The sequence below is a fragment of the Nanorana parkeri genome, unplaced genomic scaffold (assembly GCF_000935625.1).
Source record: "Nanorana parkeri isolate BGI_ZX_2015 unplaced genomic scaffold, ASM93562v1 scaffold219, whole genome shotgun sequence".
Lineage (NCBI taxonomy): Eukaryota > Metazoa > Chordata > Amphibia > Anura > Dicroglossidae > Nanorana > Nanorana parkeri.
Window position 1 is genome coordinate 1,119,410 of NW_017306487.1, and position 18,347 is coordinate 1,137,756.

Sequence of the window (18,347 nt, forward strand, 5' to 3'; positions counted from 1 at the left end):
GTAGCCTCAGCACTAAATGAATAGATAGCACTCAGTACAGAGACTTCCCATTCATTCAGAAAATATTTACTATGAACCAGTTTCTGAATGAATAGTAGCCTCTGTAGTGAGTGCTACTACCCATTTAGAAACTCATGAATGAACAGGAAGTGCTATAAATTCATAACTGGGGACACATAGCACTATATGTCCTTAGTTGTTTACAAACAACAGTGTTGGCTCTGCACAGAGGATAGGTAAATATTACACATATTTACCATTCCTCCACCTCTCCATCCTGACCTATGTGACACGCACTATCACAGAGCCGCAGGCGATCCAGGATTTGACAGCTGGCGGCTTTGATCTCCTCACGCTTAGCCATCCTAAACTTGCGGCTCCCTCCACCGCCCCCCCCCGCGGGCCATTTCTCCCTGGATCCCTGCTGCCTCAGCCCATACAGGCCGAGGAGAGCAGCGGGGTCCGAGGAGAAACAGATCCCAGCCTGGAGCGGCTCAAGGCAGGAAATAGAGATTGGAGGTGCCGGTGGGGGCACCCGGCATTTGTGTTGATAGATCTCATCAGTGGATTGCCAGCCACTGATAGCAGCTATTAATTTAAAGGGGACTGTCAGCTGAACTGATCTGATAAACATTGTTGCTTCTTCTGATAAACATTGCTTATAGCAGAACGGTAAAAGCCACCTGCGTGTGGCAAACTGATGTGGCCAGCTGGAAACAGTTGTGTTCCACCGTATTCCATATGCCAGTGGCAACTAAAGGGTTAAACCTTAATTTTTCTTATCACTGGGAGGCCACATTTATGGAGAACTTAGGGGTTTTGTTTTATTTTTAATTCTTCAGTTCCTTATTTTCTAGTGGGTCCCCGCAGCACTACCTATGGCTCCTCTGCCCTCAGTATCCTCCCCCGCAACCAGGAATGCATTAAGATAAAAAACGTCCAGCCTTTAGTATTATTTTAAAAACACTGTAGGTTGCGTTAAAGCTTATTTGAGGATAAACAGACAGCATCACGTCAATTTCTAATTATGTATTCAATTCTAGATACAATTCTGTTACATTAAATAAGTGACGTTTTAATGACTGGAGAAAACATATTTTCACTGTGAGTAAAATATAATGGCTTTCATACTAATAGGCTATAATGTAAAAATTACCAAAGACTATTACTGTATGCTTTAATAAAAGCCAGAGTTCTGCATGCCTACTGACATCTACAATTGGTGCAATTAGAGCAACTTTTGTAAATTCATAGAGTATGACTAAACCCTTCCCTGTAAACACATATTTCCTTTACGCTTCTGTTGTTTTTCATTTATAATAAAATATTCATAAAAGGGAACCACATAGAATTGCAATAAATAGTGTATATAATAGAAATCTATGCTACATCTAAGCTGTAGATAAAATGTAACATTGTAACATTCCAGTTACAATGTTTGTCTTCTTGTATGGGAAATTGAATGTATAAAGAAAGCAGTATGTAAAAACTAGGTAAACCAGGACTATACCAGGTGCCTCCATTGTACTTTATATTCTAATGTAAAGATGTATGTAATCAGAAAATATTTTACATTTCAAGTAAGTATACAATTTAAATGATCGTATTTTTAAACCAGGCATTCATACCCATGTTATTTGTAACATGCTGATTATATTTACAAAGAGTTAAAAACAATAGACTCCTTTTCAGCCTCCATTAATTTGTGTGCTAAATTGTAGCTAAAAAAAAACATGCAGATATTCAATTTATGTTTGGCATGTTTTCTGTATTTGGAATTTAGTTAGTATCAAACAAAGGCACTCTGGAAACAAAATGTTCCAACTATAAATTCTGATCACAGCATCGGATGACTACCGAAGTAAAAAGGTTCCTGTTGGCCTGTTGTAGTCTTTTGGCGCTTGTCTATTGTGGGCATTGTGGGTTTCCTAAACAGAAGTAGTGAATACTTTTAGAAGTTCTCTCTCTAAATGTAACGCTAAAGGGAGCCATACAAAGCAAGGGCAGAGTTAGGATGAGACCCTCTATTCAGCTAATCAGATCTGAAAATGACGGCCTATGTTTTTTTTTTATTTACCTTATAATATAATATCTGTGTTCCCTATTTCATGTCTCCTGTGCCCAACATCCCTCAAATTGTATGCAGCATAGATTATAAGTCAATATTTGGGACTTTGTATGTGCCATCAAAAGGACTAAACACAAAAAAATCCTGATCTTAAAATGATTCAGATTTTATTTACACATTTTCAAGGGTACTTTTCTCTTACTCAATGGCATTACATGAAATTACAATAATTTAGAACAATATAATCCTTCTGTCTGTATATAGATTTTCATCCAGTTTGTACTCACAAACCCACTCCTTAAAGTGACACTAAACTCAGGAGTTAAATCTTAAAAATGCATTCAAGTCAGGGGCATCCCGAGGCTGGGTGACACCCCCCCTGACATCATCACGCATGCACGTGAGGTTGCTGCGCGATGACATCATCACGCACTCGCAGTCGTCTTATTGACGCCTGCCGGCAGTCATCTTGCGGGTGGACTTCGGCAGAGAGAGGAGGGGGCGTTCACCCGAGGGATGAGGTATGACGCCAGGTCCACTCCCGGGGGTCTCGGTCCGTGACCGAGTGCTCGGCTTTTCATACTGACTGTTGGTAATTTTGGTGTCACCCCCCTTGTGACACCACTGGGACCAGGGGCAATGGCTTTGCACTGCATTTTCACTTGTCCCTTATTTCTGGTGGCAAACATGCAAAGGTTTTGGCCAAAGGTTCATGAAACCCCCCTTGTGATGCCACTGATTCAAATACCTTAACTATTATCAAAAATGTATCTTATTTGTGTATTTGTAGATCCTTCCTTCCGAAGGGTGGCTACTTTTGTTCTCCATGGTCCCTGTGTGTATTGTAACACTCCAAGCTCAGTCCTGAGATGGACTACAATCGCAAATTAAGTTTAATAATTTCTATTGGGATTGTAGTCCAACATGGGAGCACACAACACACGCGGGGACCATGGGGAACAATAGTAGCCACTCTCCAGAAGGAAGGACAACGTCCGCATGAATACAGAGATGATTTGAGGATCTACAGCTGAGTGATACACAAAAAAAGATACATTGAAGGGAATTCATCAAAACTGGAGCAGACAAAATCTAGTGCAGATTTGCACTGCAACCAAGCAGCTTCTCTGTCACATTTTCAAATCTTATCTGAGCAAACTGAACAGAGATGCTGATTGGTTGCCATGGACAATTGCTCCAGATTCTGCCTGCTCCAGTTTTGATAAATTTCCCCATTATTGTTAATAGTTAAGGTACTTGAATGGATTTTTAAGATTTAACTCCTGGGTTTAGTGTCACTTGAAGGAATACAGTGATGTCATCTCCCCATCTGCTGACTAGACAGTGAACAAGTAGCAACAGACTGTTAAGGTCATCATGCTTCCTGTCTTGCCCCTTGCTCTTGCATTCTGCAGGCTGCTGTACAAAGGATTGCAACAGGATGATATCAAGACAGATTCTGGGATTTACAATTAGCTGCACTTAAGAATAAATGTGATTATTTAATAACAAAAAACAAACTGCATTAATGCATGTATTTAATATTGTATGTCTGGAGTTTAGCTTTAAAATTGTGATCTTTTTTTAAATAAATCTAATTTATTACCATTGTTAAAAACTATGTTGTTTAAATAATTAAGACTTATACTTTTATTAATTTGAATTTTCATATTACATAGTTACATAGTATTTGAGGTTGAATAAAGACATTAGTCCATCAAGTCCAACCTATTAGGATCTCATTCTAGGAGTACCTGTACCCCTGTATATTACGATTATAGTCAAGAAGGATTTAAACCTCATTTATTGCCACCTATGTCTCCATTGGTAATCATTTTCCTCACTTTTTGTCAATGTAATGGGTATCTGACCAAACTGGTAGTTGGAATAAGGAAGAAGGAAAAATCTCCTCAAAGGGGACAAAAGCAGAACTCCAAACCTTGAAGAGGCTTTTCCCCAACCTATCCAATACCAGAAAAAAACAACAACAAACAATGGCTGGAACTGGACTTTAACCGAATTACAAGTTTTTTTTAAGCAGTAGCACTTGATGTCTGCAGATGTTTCCACGGTTTGATCATTGCAGTGTATGCAAAAGATGGCCAGTGAGCAAGTCTCAGAATGTTCACGCACATGGAGATGCCCTAAAGTAAGAGGTTGGCCTGTGATGTGGAAAACTTTTAGTTAGCTGGCCTTGAGCTCCCCTGTGCATATATTTCATGTGCAAGCAGGAAGACAGCAGGTGGCATTGTTAATGAGTGCTTCATTTAACATTTATTTTTACTGTCTTACGCTATAAAGAAAAAAAAATGATTGATTAGTTCTTAAATGAGAAATACTGCTCTTTGTATGCATGAGTATATTGGCATAACAGACTTGCTACAGTTTAGCTATGTACTATGAAAGTACTGTTTGCAAGCTAAATATCACATTTAGATCATCATAAAATGCTGAAATCATTGTATTATTATTAAGGGATATCTATTTTATAAGTTAAACAAGCTCAATAAAAAAAATATGAGAGTACAATAATTACTTTGTTTTACAGTTTATTACAAAACATTTCTAAATAAAATCACAATAACAATCATACACGAATGACAAAAACAATCCAGCGTTGCAATTGTTCTAAACTATTCTATGAATACTATCCTTTTATCTTGAAATCCCCTTGCTTGGTCTCATGATAGTATGAGACGCAAACCTCAAAAGAGACTGTTACAACCATTGGGATATGTGCTCACTTTTAGTCAAATTGTGTGTACATATTCCCAAGTCAGGTATGTATTTGCACATTGCAGTCAAGCTGGATAAACATGCACACTGCATTTGCTTGTGATAAATCAAGGTAATACATCCCTGCTGTATCACTAATGATTGAAAGCCCATCAAACACATTTATGATTCTAGTAAGGCTTGTAGAGTGCCTTTTATCCTGCATATACAATCTGCACATGTGTATAGATGGTGGATTTTTATGAAAAAAACTTTATCTACGCAAAACAATAAAAAATTATTATATTACAGTCTATTGGGTTTATTTATAAAATTTGCGCACAGTGTATAGCTGGGTAGATACCATTTACATGGCACTAGCAGCCCTAGATGGTGCTGAGGAGTATTGAAATCTCCTATACTCCTCTGCACCATCTAGGGGCACTTTTGCAATTCTTCCCAGCTCCCAGGGAAAGTTTTGTAAATGGACCCATATGTGTATGAGCATATTAATATCGTCAATTACAAATTCAGTGGCAAATTGATAAAATATTTCAGGGACTTTTACAGAAAAATACCTTCACTTGTCTTTCATTTTTGCTAAATAGCATTATTTTGACACATGGATCTGTAACACGGTAAAATTATATATGAATCCTCAATATTATTTAAGCTTTTACATTATATTATTTCAGCATGTGGGGAATTATTCATAATTATTTTAGCAGTGAAAAATTCAGAATTTCAGATAAAGCAGTTTCTTCCAACGATCCCTTGACTATTCACGGTCAGTGACAGGCCTAATAACTCTAAAGCTAAAATCAAAACATGGAAACTCCCTGGAGAAAAGTCAGTTATTTTTTATATATATACAGTATGTAGAAATAAAAGGGGTTGACTAGCACTGTTAGACTTGATGAAAAATGACTCACAGTTGCTAATGTGATGTCTATCCTAACACACTAAGGGGCTGATGTAGACAGCATTACTGGTGGAGCTGAGGAGCATAGGAATTTCCTAAGCTCTGCAGTTTCATCTAGCAGCAAAAATGCAATGCAAACCTCACTTACCCAGCAACACGCTGGGCAAACACTTTATACATCAGCCTGTTAAATTGTATTTTCACTTTTGCAGCCAAATTTGGATAACACATACTAATGATTTTAGGGCAGTTTCTCACCAGGCCTTCGTACAGATCTCACCAGGCTGCGTGCTTGCGCCGGGAAGAAGTAGGAGGAGATGTGGGATCGAGCAGGCACTGTCAAAGACAGCTACTGCCTGGTCTCCAGCAGGCTGCCTGAGGCCCCCACAAGCGCAGGACCTTAGGCAGCCGATCCAGATAAAAAATGTAAAAGTCTGGTATCGGCCTTTAGTATTGGGGCATTTTCACGAGTACAAGTACTCGTGAAAATGCCCTGTATTGACACTGATACTAGTATCAGTATCGAGACATCCCTAGATTGTTTCATGTTCCCAATTACACAGCATAGCTTTCAGAAAATATTTATTGCTGCTTAGCTTTTTACTTCCTTCAAAATCTTAGTTTGCTCTTCTCTTAAATGTAATGTTAGGAAGGGGGCAGGGGAATTATGCTTGCGATAGTTAACCCTGTTTGTACTGTGCTGGTAGAACTCATTATGGCCGGTAAATTAGATGGTTAATGATCTCAAGGCTTTGGGTAGTACATTGCGTTTAATGTATATTATTAAAAAAACTGTCACTTTTTACCTCTCTATTGCCATTTATTCTAAGAAACAGAAGCTATCTATAATGTCCTATGAATAAACCTGCTCCAAATGGCAGCACAGTGGTGTAGTGGGTAGTACTTCTGCCTTGCAGTACTGGGGTCCCCAGTTTGAATCCTGGGCAGGCCACTTTCTGCAAGGAGTTTGCATGTTTTCTCTGTGCATGCTTACTCACACACTCCAAAGTGTGCATGTGAGAGATGGGGAGCTTGGATTGTAAGCTCCTTGAGGTCGGGAATTGATGTAAAGCACTGTGTAAATTGTAAGCTGTAAATACCTGTAATAAATAAAGAAACAACTACATAGGTATAACATATTTAAACATTTTCTTTTAGGTATGCCGTGTGAATGGGAACATATAACAAACATACTTTTGACTGCAAAAGTAGAAATACACTTTAAGGCAATGTGCCAAAATGGCAGTTTCTTCAAGACTTGTTTTTAGTTGCAGTCCCATCACTTTTACAATGCTTCTCCATAACCACATGCATTCTCTTCACTGTCCGATCATAGCAGGTAGGTGACCAAGCTGTATTTCTTTACTGAAGCAGATTTAGGTTTGGGGATTTGTAAATATCATGGGGGGATGGAGAGCAATCCAAATCCTTTGGGAAGTAAACAGCTCTCATATACTCTGAGTGGCCAGATTATTATGACCACCTGAAGTTTGTAGGCAAATTAGCTATAATTTCGCGCTGAAGTTGCTAGAGGGCCAGACCATTATAAATAGGGAAGCAGGTTGTTTACCACGACAGTAGAAGTGATTTATTTCTGAAGATATGGGTAAATAATGCGATTTAACAGCCTTTGAACGTGGGATGATTGTTGGCGCTCAAGTCATGGAGCGAGTATCGGCAAAACAGCAGAATTCGTTAAATGTTCAAGAGCAGCTGTTGTTAAAGTGTTTAAAGACTGGACTGTCAGCCGAAAATCTGGGTCTGAATGTGCGATTCGTGGCCGTCATCGACTAGTCAATGTTAGGGCAGAACGGAGAGTGGCAAGACTGGTACAAGACAACAGAAGGGCAACAGTGCAGTGTCAGATTCCTCGCATCACCTTTCAACATCTCGTGGAGTCACGAGATGGCCCAACGAAGTACTGATGGGGTGGTCATAATAATCTGGCCACTCAGTGTATAGAACCCTAATTCCAAAAAAAGTTGAGACGCTGTGTAAAATCTACATAGAAACAGAATGCAATGGTTTGCAAATCTTATAAACCCAGATTTTATTCACAATAGAAAATAGAAAACATACCCAATGTTTAAACTGAGAAAATGGACCATTTTAAGAAAAAAACAAGGTAATTTTGAAATTAATGGCAGCAACATGTCTCTAAAAAGTTGGGACAGGGCCATGTTTACCAAGGTGCAGCATTCCCTCTTTTTTTAACAACAGTCTGTAAACATCTAGGAACTGAGGAGACCAGTTGCTGGAGTTCTGGGAGAGCAATGTTGTCCCATTCTTGCCTGATATAGGATTCTAACATCTCAACAGTCCTGGGTCTTCTTTGTCGTATTTTTTGTTTCAAGATGCACCGAATATTTTTAATCGGTGAAGCGTCTGGACTGCAGGCAGGCCAGTTAAGCTCCCAGACTTTTCTACTACAAAGTAATGCTGTTGTCATAGATGCAGTATGCAGTTTAGCATTGTCCTGCTGAGGTAGGGAAAGCCTTCCCTGAAAAAGACATCGTCTTGATGGGAGCATATGCTGCTATAAAACCTGAATTTATCTTTCAGCATTGATGGTGCCTTTCCAGATGTGCAAGCTGCCCATTCCATATTCACTAATGCACCTCCATACCATCAGAGATGCAGGCTTTTGAACTGAGCGCTGATAACAAGCCAGAAGGACACTCTCCTCTTTAGTCCGTAGGACGCAGCACTCATGGTTGCCATACAGAATCTCAGATTTCAATTTGTCTGACCACAGAACAGTTTTCCACTTTGCAACAGACCATTTTAAATTTGAGCTTTGGCCCAGAGAAGACGGCCGCGTTTCTGGATCACGTTCAGATATGGCATATGGGTTTATGAGATTTGCAAATCATTGTATTCTGTTTTTATGTCCTTTTTACACAACGCCCCAACTTTTTTGGAATTGGGGTTGTAGATTTCAATGATGGATTTAGGTGTTTGCCTGTAGTTTTCAACTTTAAACTTTTCCTTTGCAAGAATAAATACTGCTTGCGCCGCATAATTTTTTTAATCAAACCTTTTCAATGTATATTTCCCTACTTTAAATGGGTTTTATGCCTTCATCTGGCTCAGCCGTGGATTCAGGGTTCTATGGATGCAAGCTTTTTTTAATTTATTTTTGCAATATTTGCAGAATGGGATATGTAAGGTATGAGTGGGATTTCCTATGTAACAGTAAGGATAATCTCAGACCAAACCCAAGCTCATCCAAAGCCGTCAGTGCATGCCCGATTAGCTGTGACCGAAGCATTCCCCACCCCGCAGCTGCATGTAAACAAAGGAGTGAAATGTTGGTGATATCATTGACCTTAAATGGTCACATGGCTGTATTTGGTCAATTACACTTATCTAATATGGCCATGTGGCCATATAAGGTAAATAATGTCACCAGTATCGTGCCACTTTGTTTACGTGATTGGGCATGCACTAACGACTTCTTTCATTATGCCTTTTGTAACCTAAGTATGTAACCCTATCAGTGCCACAAGCTCAGAAAAATTTACAGAACTAGCACACTTGGAATCTAATATTCTCAATCTGTCATATATAAACTATTGTTACTTACGTTCTAATAACAACCATGAGACTGTATCCAAAAACACCAACACCGACCAAAAAATAAGAAAGTGGTAGTCTGAATTTCAACCATCCGATTGTGCGTTGGTCATTGTAATAACCATAAAACAAAACAGAGTATTTGGCATAACCCTGTGGAAGCAAAAGACAAATAAGGAGTTTATATAATGTTTTTTCTTAAAGAACAACCCCAGGTAAAAATGTTTTTAACCCTTGCAGTGGGGCTACCCCCACACTGCGAGGGTTAAATGATCATTTTTTCCTAACTTCAAAAATAACAAAGTTATACTCACCCAATCTTCCAAGAAGGCCGAATGTGACAGCACTACCCTCTGCCTGTCTACACATCTGCTGCAGCGATAGTATGTCCCTTGGTGTCCTCATGTCCTATACACTGTGCATAGAACTTGATGACTCAGGGACCTTAGACTGCTGCAGTGGAGGGGGAGAGAGGCTCCAGGGACCAGTCTAAGAGCAAGCCATCTCCAAGGAGGAGAATAACTTTTTTATTTTTGACCTAAGGCATACATAAGCACTTAACCCTTGCAGTGCGAGGGTAGCCTCACTGCATGTGTTAATATAAATTTTACCTTCTTTAAAGGAGAACTATGGGGTCAGTGCTTTTCCCCATAGTTCTCCTAGGGGTAACGGGAGGACACAAACTAGCGTCCTCCTGTCACCCAAAGCTCAGTATACCGCGAGCTTAGCTGAGACTCCGCAGCCGAGACGGATCCCGACAATACTGTCTGGATCCACCCAGCTGCGTGAGTGACACACACCCAGTGCTGGAGGATCGGACAGGGGAGGGGGGGAGGGAATCCCTGCAGGGAGCCGTGAGTGACACTCACTGCTCTCTGCAGGCACAGGATCGAGAAGTGAGCGAGCGACTGTATGTGTTCGCTCACTCCCCTATCTATTGAGCCGACGTGTGACAGTTTCATTGTCACATGTCTGCTCGAACTATGAGGCTGAGTGATTTTCACTCACCTCATAGTTCTCCTTTAAACATTTTCCTAAACTAAGCTGCTTTTCAAAGATATTTCTGTAAATTAAAGAAGTTGATAAATTCAGCAGCATAAGGTGATATTTAGCAGAGACAATTACACAGCCCTTACAGCGCAGACTGCGTTGTTTATTATGATGTTATGAACTTGACAAGTTAATTCACAACCTCACTTACTTTAGATGTTGTTGCTAAGATCTCACAATAGTATTGTAATTGTTTTTCTATCATGCTATAAAGAACTACCCTGGTTCCTTCTAGTACGCAGGGCGAAGCTTTACTGTTATCAGACAATTACACAATCCCTTGCTGATAATAAGAACAATAGAATACTATACCTCAAAATCCCAAAGCACAGCGAAATCCATGGCGGTTTTCTCTTCTTTTCTGGGCACTGTTTTTCGTGTTAAACTGCCATACGGTAGTCCCATTAAAATCTGGATAGCAGAAAGTAGACAGCACAGTGAAAAAAGGTGATGGAATTTTAATCTTAATGAAATGTGAAATTGTTTTGAGTACTTTAATATTTGCTGAGAATATCCCTGCGTGAAACACTGAAATGTCAAAGAGAAATGAATGGAAAGTAAAATGATATGTTCTAGTTATTCATACAGTAGGCATAGGCTTCTGCACAAATTACATTTATTATTACTCAGGTTGGCTCTGCGACATCAGGACAAGAAATTAGGTGAATAGGCATCTCTGGGAAAGGAAGCCACAGACAGCTATAGGTTTTAACCCTTCAACACTCTGTTAAATTTGAACTGAACCCAATTAATAAAACCTTTTTAATAAACGTTTATTACAATTTTAAAATGTTAATGCAATTTTAAAAGTTGGTCAAAAACTATTTTCAACCTGTAACTTTCATTTAAAGAACACCTGGTTATCCTGCCCTGATGGCCATTGTAAAGTGAACTTTCACCCAAGGAGGGAGGGGGGGGGGCACAGTTTGGCATCTTTGCCCTGGGCACTGAATGACCCTGTCCTGGCACTGCATAGTAGTATTATTGAGTATATGTTATCTGATAATATGTCTGGAAAATTGCCTATTCTGCCAACTTCTAACCTCTCTAAAAGTTTAAGAGGTGCTTTAGGTAATTCACACATTTAGGGCTGCTCTTTCATGGTGTAGCAAATGGAATAACTGTCCTTCATGGTACATGGAACACATGCAGCAGCTTCACATATGCCAGCATCGTTTCTTGTATGGGTCTTGCTAAATGGGATTTCCTATGTTAAGTCAGAATAATAAATGTAAATGAGGGTTTATAGTATGCATGTGATGTGTGGGATTTCTTATCTTACATGTGCCAGGATGATAACTGTATTTTGCAGTATTTGATATGCAAGTAATAAGTGGGATTTGCTATGTAATATTAGGGATGAGCTCGGGTTTCGGACTGTACCCAAGCTCATCTGAACCGGGAAGGACAAAGGTATCAGATTCTTGTGACATTATTGACCTTATATGGCCACATGGCCCTATTTGTTCAATGACACTGACCTAATATAGCTATGTGGCCATAGAAGGTCAATGATGTCACCAGCATCCTGCACCGACTGCAGTTGATTCTGGGTTCTAGAATAAGCTCAGTTTGGTCCGAACCTGAGCTCATCCCTATGTAACATGTGCCAGCATAATAATTGTCTCTTGCGGTATGATGTATGAAAGTAATTTGAGGGGATGTCACATAAGTGATATATCTTATGTTACATGTGCCAGCATAATATCTATGTTTGGCAAGTAATGACTGTGATTTCCTATTTGACATATACCAATATAATAACAGTATCTTGTAGTATGTGGTATGCAAATTATGAATGGTGCCAGGGTAATAACTGACTCTTGTAGTATGTGGTATGCAAATTATTAATGGTGCCAGGGTAATAACTGACTCTTGTAGTATGCGTTATGCAAATTATTAATGGTGCCTGTGTAATAACTGACTCTTGTTGTATGTGGTATGCAAATTATTAATGGTGCCTGTGTAATAACTGACTCTTGTAGTATGCGGTATGCAAATTATTAATGGTGCCTGTGTAATAACTGACTCTTGTAGTATGTGGTAAGCAAATTATTAATGGTGCCTGCGTAATAACTGACTCTTGTAGTATGTGGTATGCAAATTATTAATGGTGCCAGCATAATAACTGACTCTTGTAGTATGTGGTATGCAAATTATTAATGGTGCCAGGGTAATAACTGACTCTTGTAGTATGTGGTATGCAAATTAGAAATGGTGCCAGCATAATAACTGACTCTTGTAGTATGCGATATGCAAATTATTAATGTTGCCAGCATAATAACTGACGCTTAGAGAATGTGTTTTACAAGTGATGACTACGATTTCTGATGTTACAAGTCAGTGTAATAACTGTCTCTTGCAGAATGTGGTGGGCGAGTTATTAGTGGTATTTTTTAAGTTCAGTCCTTCTTCTAAGGGAAAACGTTCTTGTTTAGAAAAATCTGATTGCTTCCCTAGGGAAACAAGTACACTTATCCTTTAGAATACACTTTTTATACACAAAGCTCTGCAGCTCCATGCTGTGTAGTCAGAAACAGCAACACAAAGCTAATAAGAAGCATTAGCAGAAAGCCAGGAGACAAAAGGGATTGTGCTGGGAGTGACAGGCAATTTGTACAACGAGCATCTTACAATAAAGGGGAGGAATTTTTGAACTGCATGCCTTGTTTGAGTCACTCCTCATTCAACTGTGATACCAAATGAATCTGCTGCACAGAAGGGAAGATGCAATTAAGAAAGAATCCAAATCACTACTTTTCACCAATCTTAGAGCTTGTAAACGGTCAGTAAGATTTTTTTAACTCAATTTTTAAAGCTGAACTCTAGGCAGTCATAAAGTACAAATTAATGCATCTCTGTAATCATTCCTACAATATTTGATGTATTTCTTTAATGCAAGCAGTGCAAGTAACTGAATTTAATCTACTATCAGCCTCTTGTAATCCTTGTACAGCAGGACTGGAGCGAGAAATGAAGAAGCAGTACAAGGAACCAATCAGATCATTAGCTGACATGATGCATGTTGATAGGAAGAGAGCACAGTGTGACAGAGAGATTAACTAATCACTGCGCTGCTTCCCCTTTTACTGTTCAGTAGTGGGTGGGGTCAGGATGACCTTGATTCAAAGGAAGTGAATTGAATGATGCCTACAGACTGAGGACATCAAGAGAAAAGAAAAAAAAGTACTGCAGAAGAAATCTCTGAAATGGGCTTTTCATTTTATCTTGTCATGTTCATTTTTATCTTGTTATTATTGGCTGGAGTTTTGCTTTGATGTTAACACTAGTGTGTGCATTGGTAGAGTGGTAGCAAAGGCCTGGATGTGTGTTGGTGCAGTAGGGGGTGAAGTGGGGGCATGTTGGAGAGGTGGTGAGATCGGGGTTGGGTGATAGGGTTACATGCGGTAGTAAAAGTGTGTCCATACAGTGGCGGCAAGTGCAGAAGTGCGTGTTGGTTCAATGGCAGAGAGTGCAGAGTACTCATTGCTGCCATGGTGGTAAGTGCAAAAGTGTGTGACGATGCTGTAGTGTTGAGTGCCGGAGCATGTGGCAACTGCATAAATTAGCATTGGTGCATTGGCAACAAGTTCACAAGTGTGCATTGGTGCAGTGGTGGCGTGCACAGAAGTGGGCGCCAATGCAATTGTGGTGAGAGGGGTAATGCGCACCAGTGCAGTATTGGTGAGTGTAGCATTATGCATCAGAAAAGTGGTGTTGAGTGGGGTATTGTGCATGGGTGCAGTGGCGGTGAGTGGAGTATTGCATCGGTGCAGTGGTGGTGAGCAAGGCAGTGCATGTTAATGCAGTGGCATTGAGTGCAGTATTGTACTTTGCTGCAGTGGCAGTGAGTGCATCATTGCATGTCGCTGATGTAGTGTCGATTGGATTATTGCACATCGGTGTAGTAGTGGTGAATGGGGTATTGCGTGTCAATGCAGTGGTGGTGAGAGGGGTATTGCGCCTCGGTGCAATGCCAGTGAGTAAGGTTTTGTGCATCAGTGTAGTGGTAGTCAGTGGGGTATTGTGCATATCTATAGGGAAATAAAAAAATATTTTGTGAAACATTTTACATTTAAAAGCAGGACTTATTGGAGGAATTCATAAAGAGTATCAGAAATAGTGCCGGAAACAGCTGCATGAATTTTGTGCAAGTACTGCTATTTGCAGTGTGGAGACACTTTCTGGACACTCCATCCTCATTGCTGCTCATTATGCTGAACCTGATAAAATCACAGGCTCAGCGTTACTGAGCTGTCACTGTGACTGTGGGTGGGTGGAGCCTGACGGGGATACTAAGGTACTAGTTCCCCATCAGGTCCACTCTGCAACTGATTGCCAGTTGGTAATGGTCGGATTCCACAGCCAATAAGCTGGCTATTGGCTATGGAATCTGCCCACAGCTTGCTGTCAATCAGAGTGGATCTGATGGAAACTAGTATCTCAACATCCCCATCAGACTTCAGCCCCACTGTAAATGTCACTGGTTGTAAAGGATGCTGTTGGCTGTACCAAGCAGTGTCCTTAACAATCATTGACCCTGGCAGTGGGGGCAGAACCTGATAGGAAGTTTAACATCAAGTCTACTCTGCTACTGATTGACAGCAGGCAGTGTGTGGATTCCATTGCCAGGTCTACTTTGGTACAAAGCAGTTAATACAGTTTTTCAGACACCATAAAAATACATTTAAAATAGTATTAGAAATATCACATACCTCTGGAATTACAACAAGCCCAAATATTAGACCAAAGAGAACTAGATTCACACCATACATCCATCTTAGGAATATAAAATATGAGGCAACAGATGATCCAAAATGACCTGAAACATGTAAGAACAGCACAAAATCACAATTTGACTGTTTATTCAAACAGAATGAACAGAAGCCTCTTCAAAGTCCTTAGAATTACAGAACATTGCTTATGCAGGTTTTTCTTGATTTAGAGTAATGTTATGCTGCACTTTTCACATGTTGGATTGCCCAACAGTATATCTACTACTATCTCAACAAGGAAAGAATTCTAGACAAGAGGCAACCTGCATGTGCCAACATGTCATGTAGTGCTGGTCTGGGATTTGTTGTAAAGAGTTGGGAGCCCACAGCAAATAGAATACTTTGGGAGTAGTAAAAGAAGGGAGGGAGCGGATAGTAAGGAGAAGAGGGACCCAAAATTTTACACATCCTCAGGTTTGCATAGGATGCTGATTATGAAACCCAAAGAGCATCTGTAAACTATCTCTTCACAATATCCATAATATGTTCTGCATTCAGCCTCTTTCATTTGTCAGTGTGCTGCTTAAAAAAAAGACAAAAGAACCATTTTCTGAAAAGGATATGGATTTGAAATGCTAAAGGAGTACAATATACACTGAGTGTCCAGATTATTATGACCACCCCATCAGTACTTCGTTGGGCCATGAGATAACTCCACGAGATGACTTTGTTGGGTCGCCTCGTGACTCCACGAGATGTTGAAAGGTGATGCGAGGAATCTGACGCTGCCTTGTTGCCCTTCTGTTGTCTTGTACCAGTCTTGCCATTCTCCGTTCTGCCCTAACATTGACTAGTCGCTGACGGCCACAATTTGCACGTTCAGACCCAGATTTTCGGCTGACAGTCCAGTCTTTAAACACTTTAACAACAGCTGCTCTTGAACATTTAACGAATTCTGCTTTTTTGCTGATACTCGCTCCATGGCGCCAGCGCCAACAATCATTCCACGTTCAAAGGCTGTTAAATCACGTTGTTTACCCATATCTTCAGAAAAAAATCACTTCTACTGTGGTGGTAAACAACCTGCTTCCCTATTTATAATGGCCTGGCCTGTAGCACAGGAAAGCCTTGCTAAACAGAAGGTATTTACATATCTTATTCCTTTACATATCCCAATAATTATCCTTGCCCAGATGCTGCAATAGTAAGTATGAAAACATATGCAATATCTCATAACATAACAGATACATAAAAACTGGAAACATTATACGTCCCCCTTAAATTAAGACTATATGTACTAAGCACAAATAATAATAATTATGTAATAAGACAGAATTGCAAAAAAAAACAAAAAAAACATTAATCAAAAACTTCTTGACTTCTCTATGGCCGACAGATTTGTTCCCTTTGATCTACTAAAATGTAATTATTCAATTCCAGATACAGTTCCAGATACAGAGAAGTGTGGTTATCTTCAGCTCAATCATTATTTTACTCGACTGTCCTCTGGTAATTCCCTACTACTACTCTCTTCGAACAGGAACTTTACCCATATCTTCAAAATAACAACAAATTCACCTTTAGAAATGTTTAGTAATGACAATCTACAAACAGATACTTCTAGATTATTTCAGGCTTTTTGTTCTTTGCATTCCTTATTTTTCTTTTCTTCTCCATATTTCTCCTACAGTGGCCATTTTTTACTAAGGGCGATCAATCTATCTCCCTTTACTTCCTGGAACTCTGTGACTAGGACATGCGACCATGCACATCATCTCAGGGGAGGAAAATGCCTTTCCCTGAGATCTCCTGAAATTACAGATGAGATTTCCCAGCAATCCTCTACTGATGTAACCTTCCCAGGATGCAATGTTTGGGTACATTACATCACTTTTGCCAAAGAGAACCAGGAAGTAGAAAACAAGAAATTGTAAGTAAAATGAAAATATGTTTGTTTAACTGATGAATGTAAAATGATTTCATATCAGCATGCAGCTCTGTGATTTTTAGCCATGGGGGTAAATGTCCGCTTGAAGGACATCTTCTTTATGTCCCTCAGTGTTAAAGGTAATATCTCCAGAATTTACAAGCTTCTTCTCAATGCTCTATTAACTTTGAAGACATCATACATGCTATCCTGATAAACAAATAATGGGAAACCAATTTCCCCCCAACAATGTTAAATTAAATTTATGAATATAACCAAAAACTCTTAAAGGGAAACAACATTAACGATTTTTACACAACGGTATTTAATGCCTCATTGGCTTCACTATATGTTTCCAAATATAGCAAGTGGGTGCTTTTAGGGTTGTGGAGAGGAGGGCATTCTCAAACTTGTTTTGTTATGGTCCCACAGTTAAGGATATATGACAAAAAATGGCAGACGTCAACCATACCCCTATAGGTAATACATTACAGCCCACCTTCCCACAGTGTCTGCTTTTCTCCACAAACCCTACTGTTTCACCCCAGAATAGAAAATAAATACAAACACTTATAGGAGCAGCCCAATGGACCATTGCCCTTAACTGGAAACAAAGTACTAACCCTCTTTAAACAAATTATAATTTTTTTAGATTGAATATTATAGAAAAGTAGTTTACCTTATCAGAGACTCTCTCCCCTAATGCCATATGAAATGGAACCCTTGCTTTACCTCCAGAAACAACTTGTAAACTTAGCTTACACTTCTTCTGCCAGAACTTATGTACCATAACTTTCACAGACCGCCTACAGAGGTGGATGCCTATGTTTTTATTTTGTTAATAATGTTTTACCAATGTATATGGATGATCTAGTGATGCTGATCTGCACTTTTTATTTTGTATTTCTTGAATCCTATTCATTATAAATGATCTTTGTTATTTAAAGTAGAACTCCAGGCACAAATATTATTGACGCTCGCAGTGGGGCTTCACCTGTACTGCAAGGGTTACCCAATCCTCAGAGCGGGCAGCACTCCCTCAAACCTCTCTCCTCCGCCACTGCAACAATGGTACTGTATGTCTTTATTGGATGTGATGACTTGAGGATCCTTAGACCGCTGCAGCAGAGGGGGAGAGAAGCTGGAAGAACCGGTTTAAAAGCAAGCAGGCTCGGAGAATCAGGTGAGTATAATTTTTTTAATTCTTAGCCCTAGATACAAAAAGAACAGTTAACCCCTGCAAGGGTTAATATTATTTCTGCCCAGAGCTCTGCTTTAATTATATATTCTCAAAAAAATAGATTTCAGAGGAATGGATGCAAGTATCCAGACACTGAGAACCTCAGAGTTAAAAGAAATAGCAATTGCCCCCCC

General features: G+C 39.6%; 1 protein-coding gene across 1 annotated transcript in view; it reads right to left on the reverse strand.

Annotated features, from left to right (window-relative positions):
- LOC108786613 (transmembrane channel-like protein 2) overlaps window positions 1-18,347 on the reverse strand; it is a 74,239-nt gene that overhangs the window by 43,979 nt on the left and 11,913 nt on the right. The window contains exons 5-7 of the mRNA XM_018555938.1: window positions 15,047-15,153; window positions 10,644-10,742; window positions 9,292-9,434 (exon numbers count right to left, since the gene is read on the reverse strand). Coding sequence (XP_018411440.1) covers window positions 9,292-9,434; window positions 10,644-10,742; window positions 15,047-15,153 — 349 coding nt within the window. The remainder of the gene's footprint in view (window positions 1-9,291; window positions 9,435-10,643; window positions 10,743-15,046; window positions 15,154-18,347) is intronic.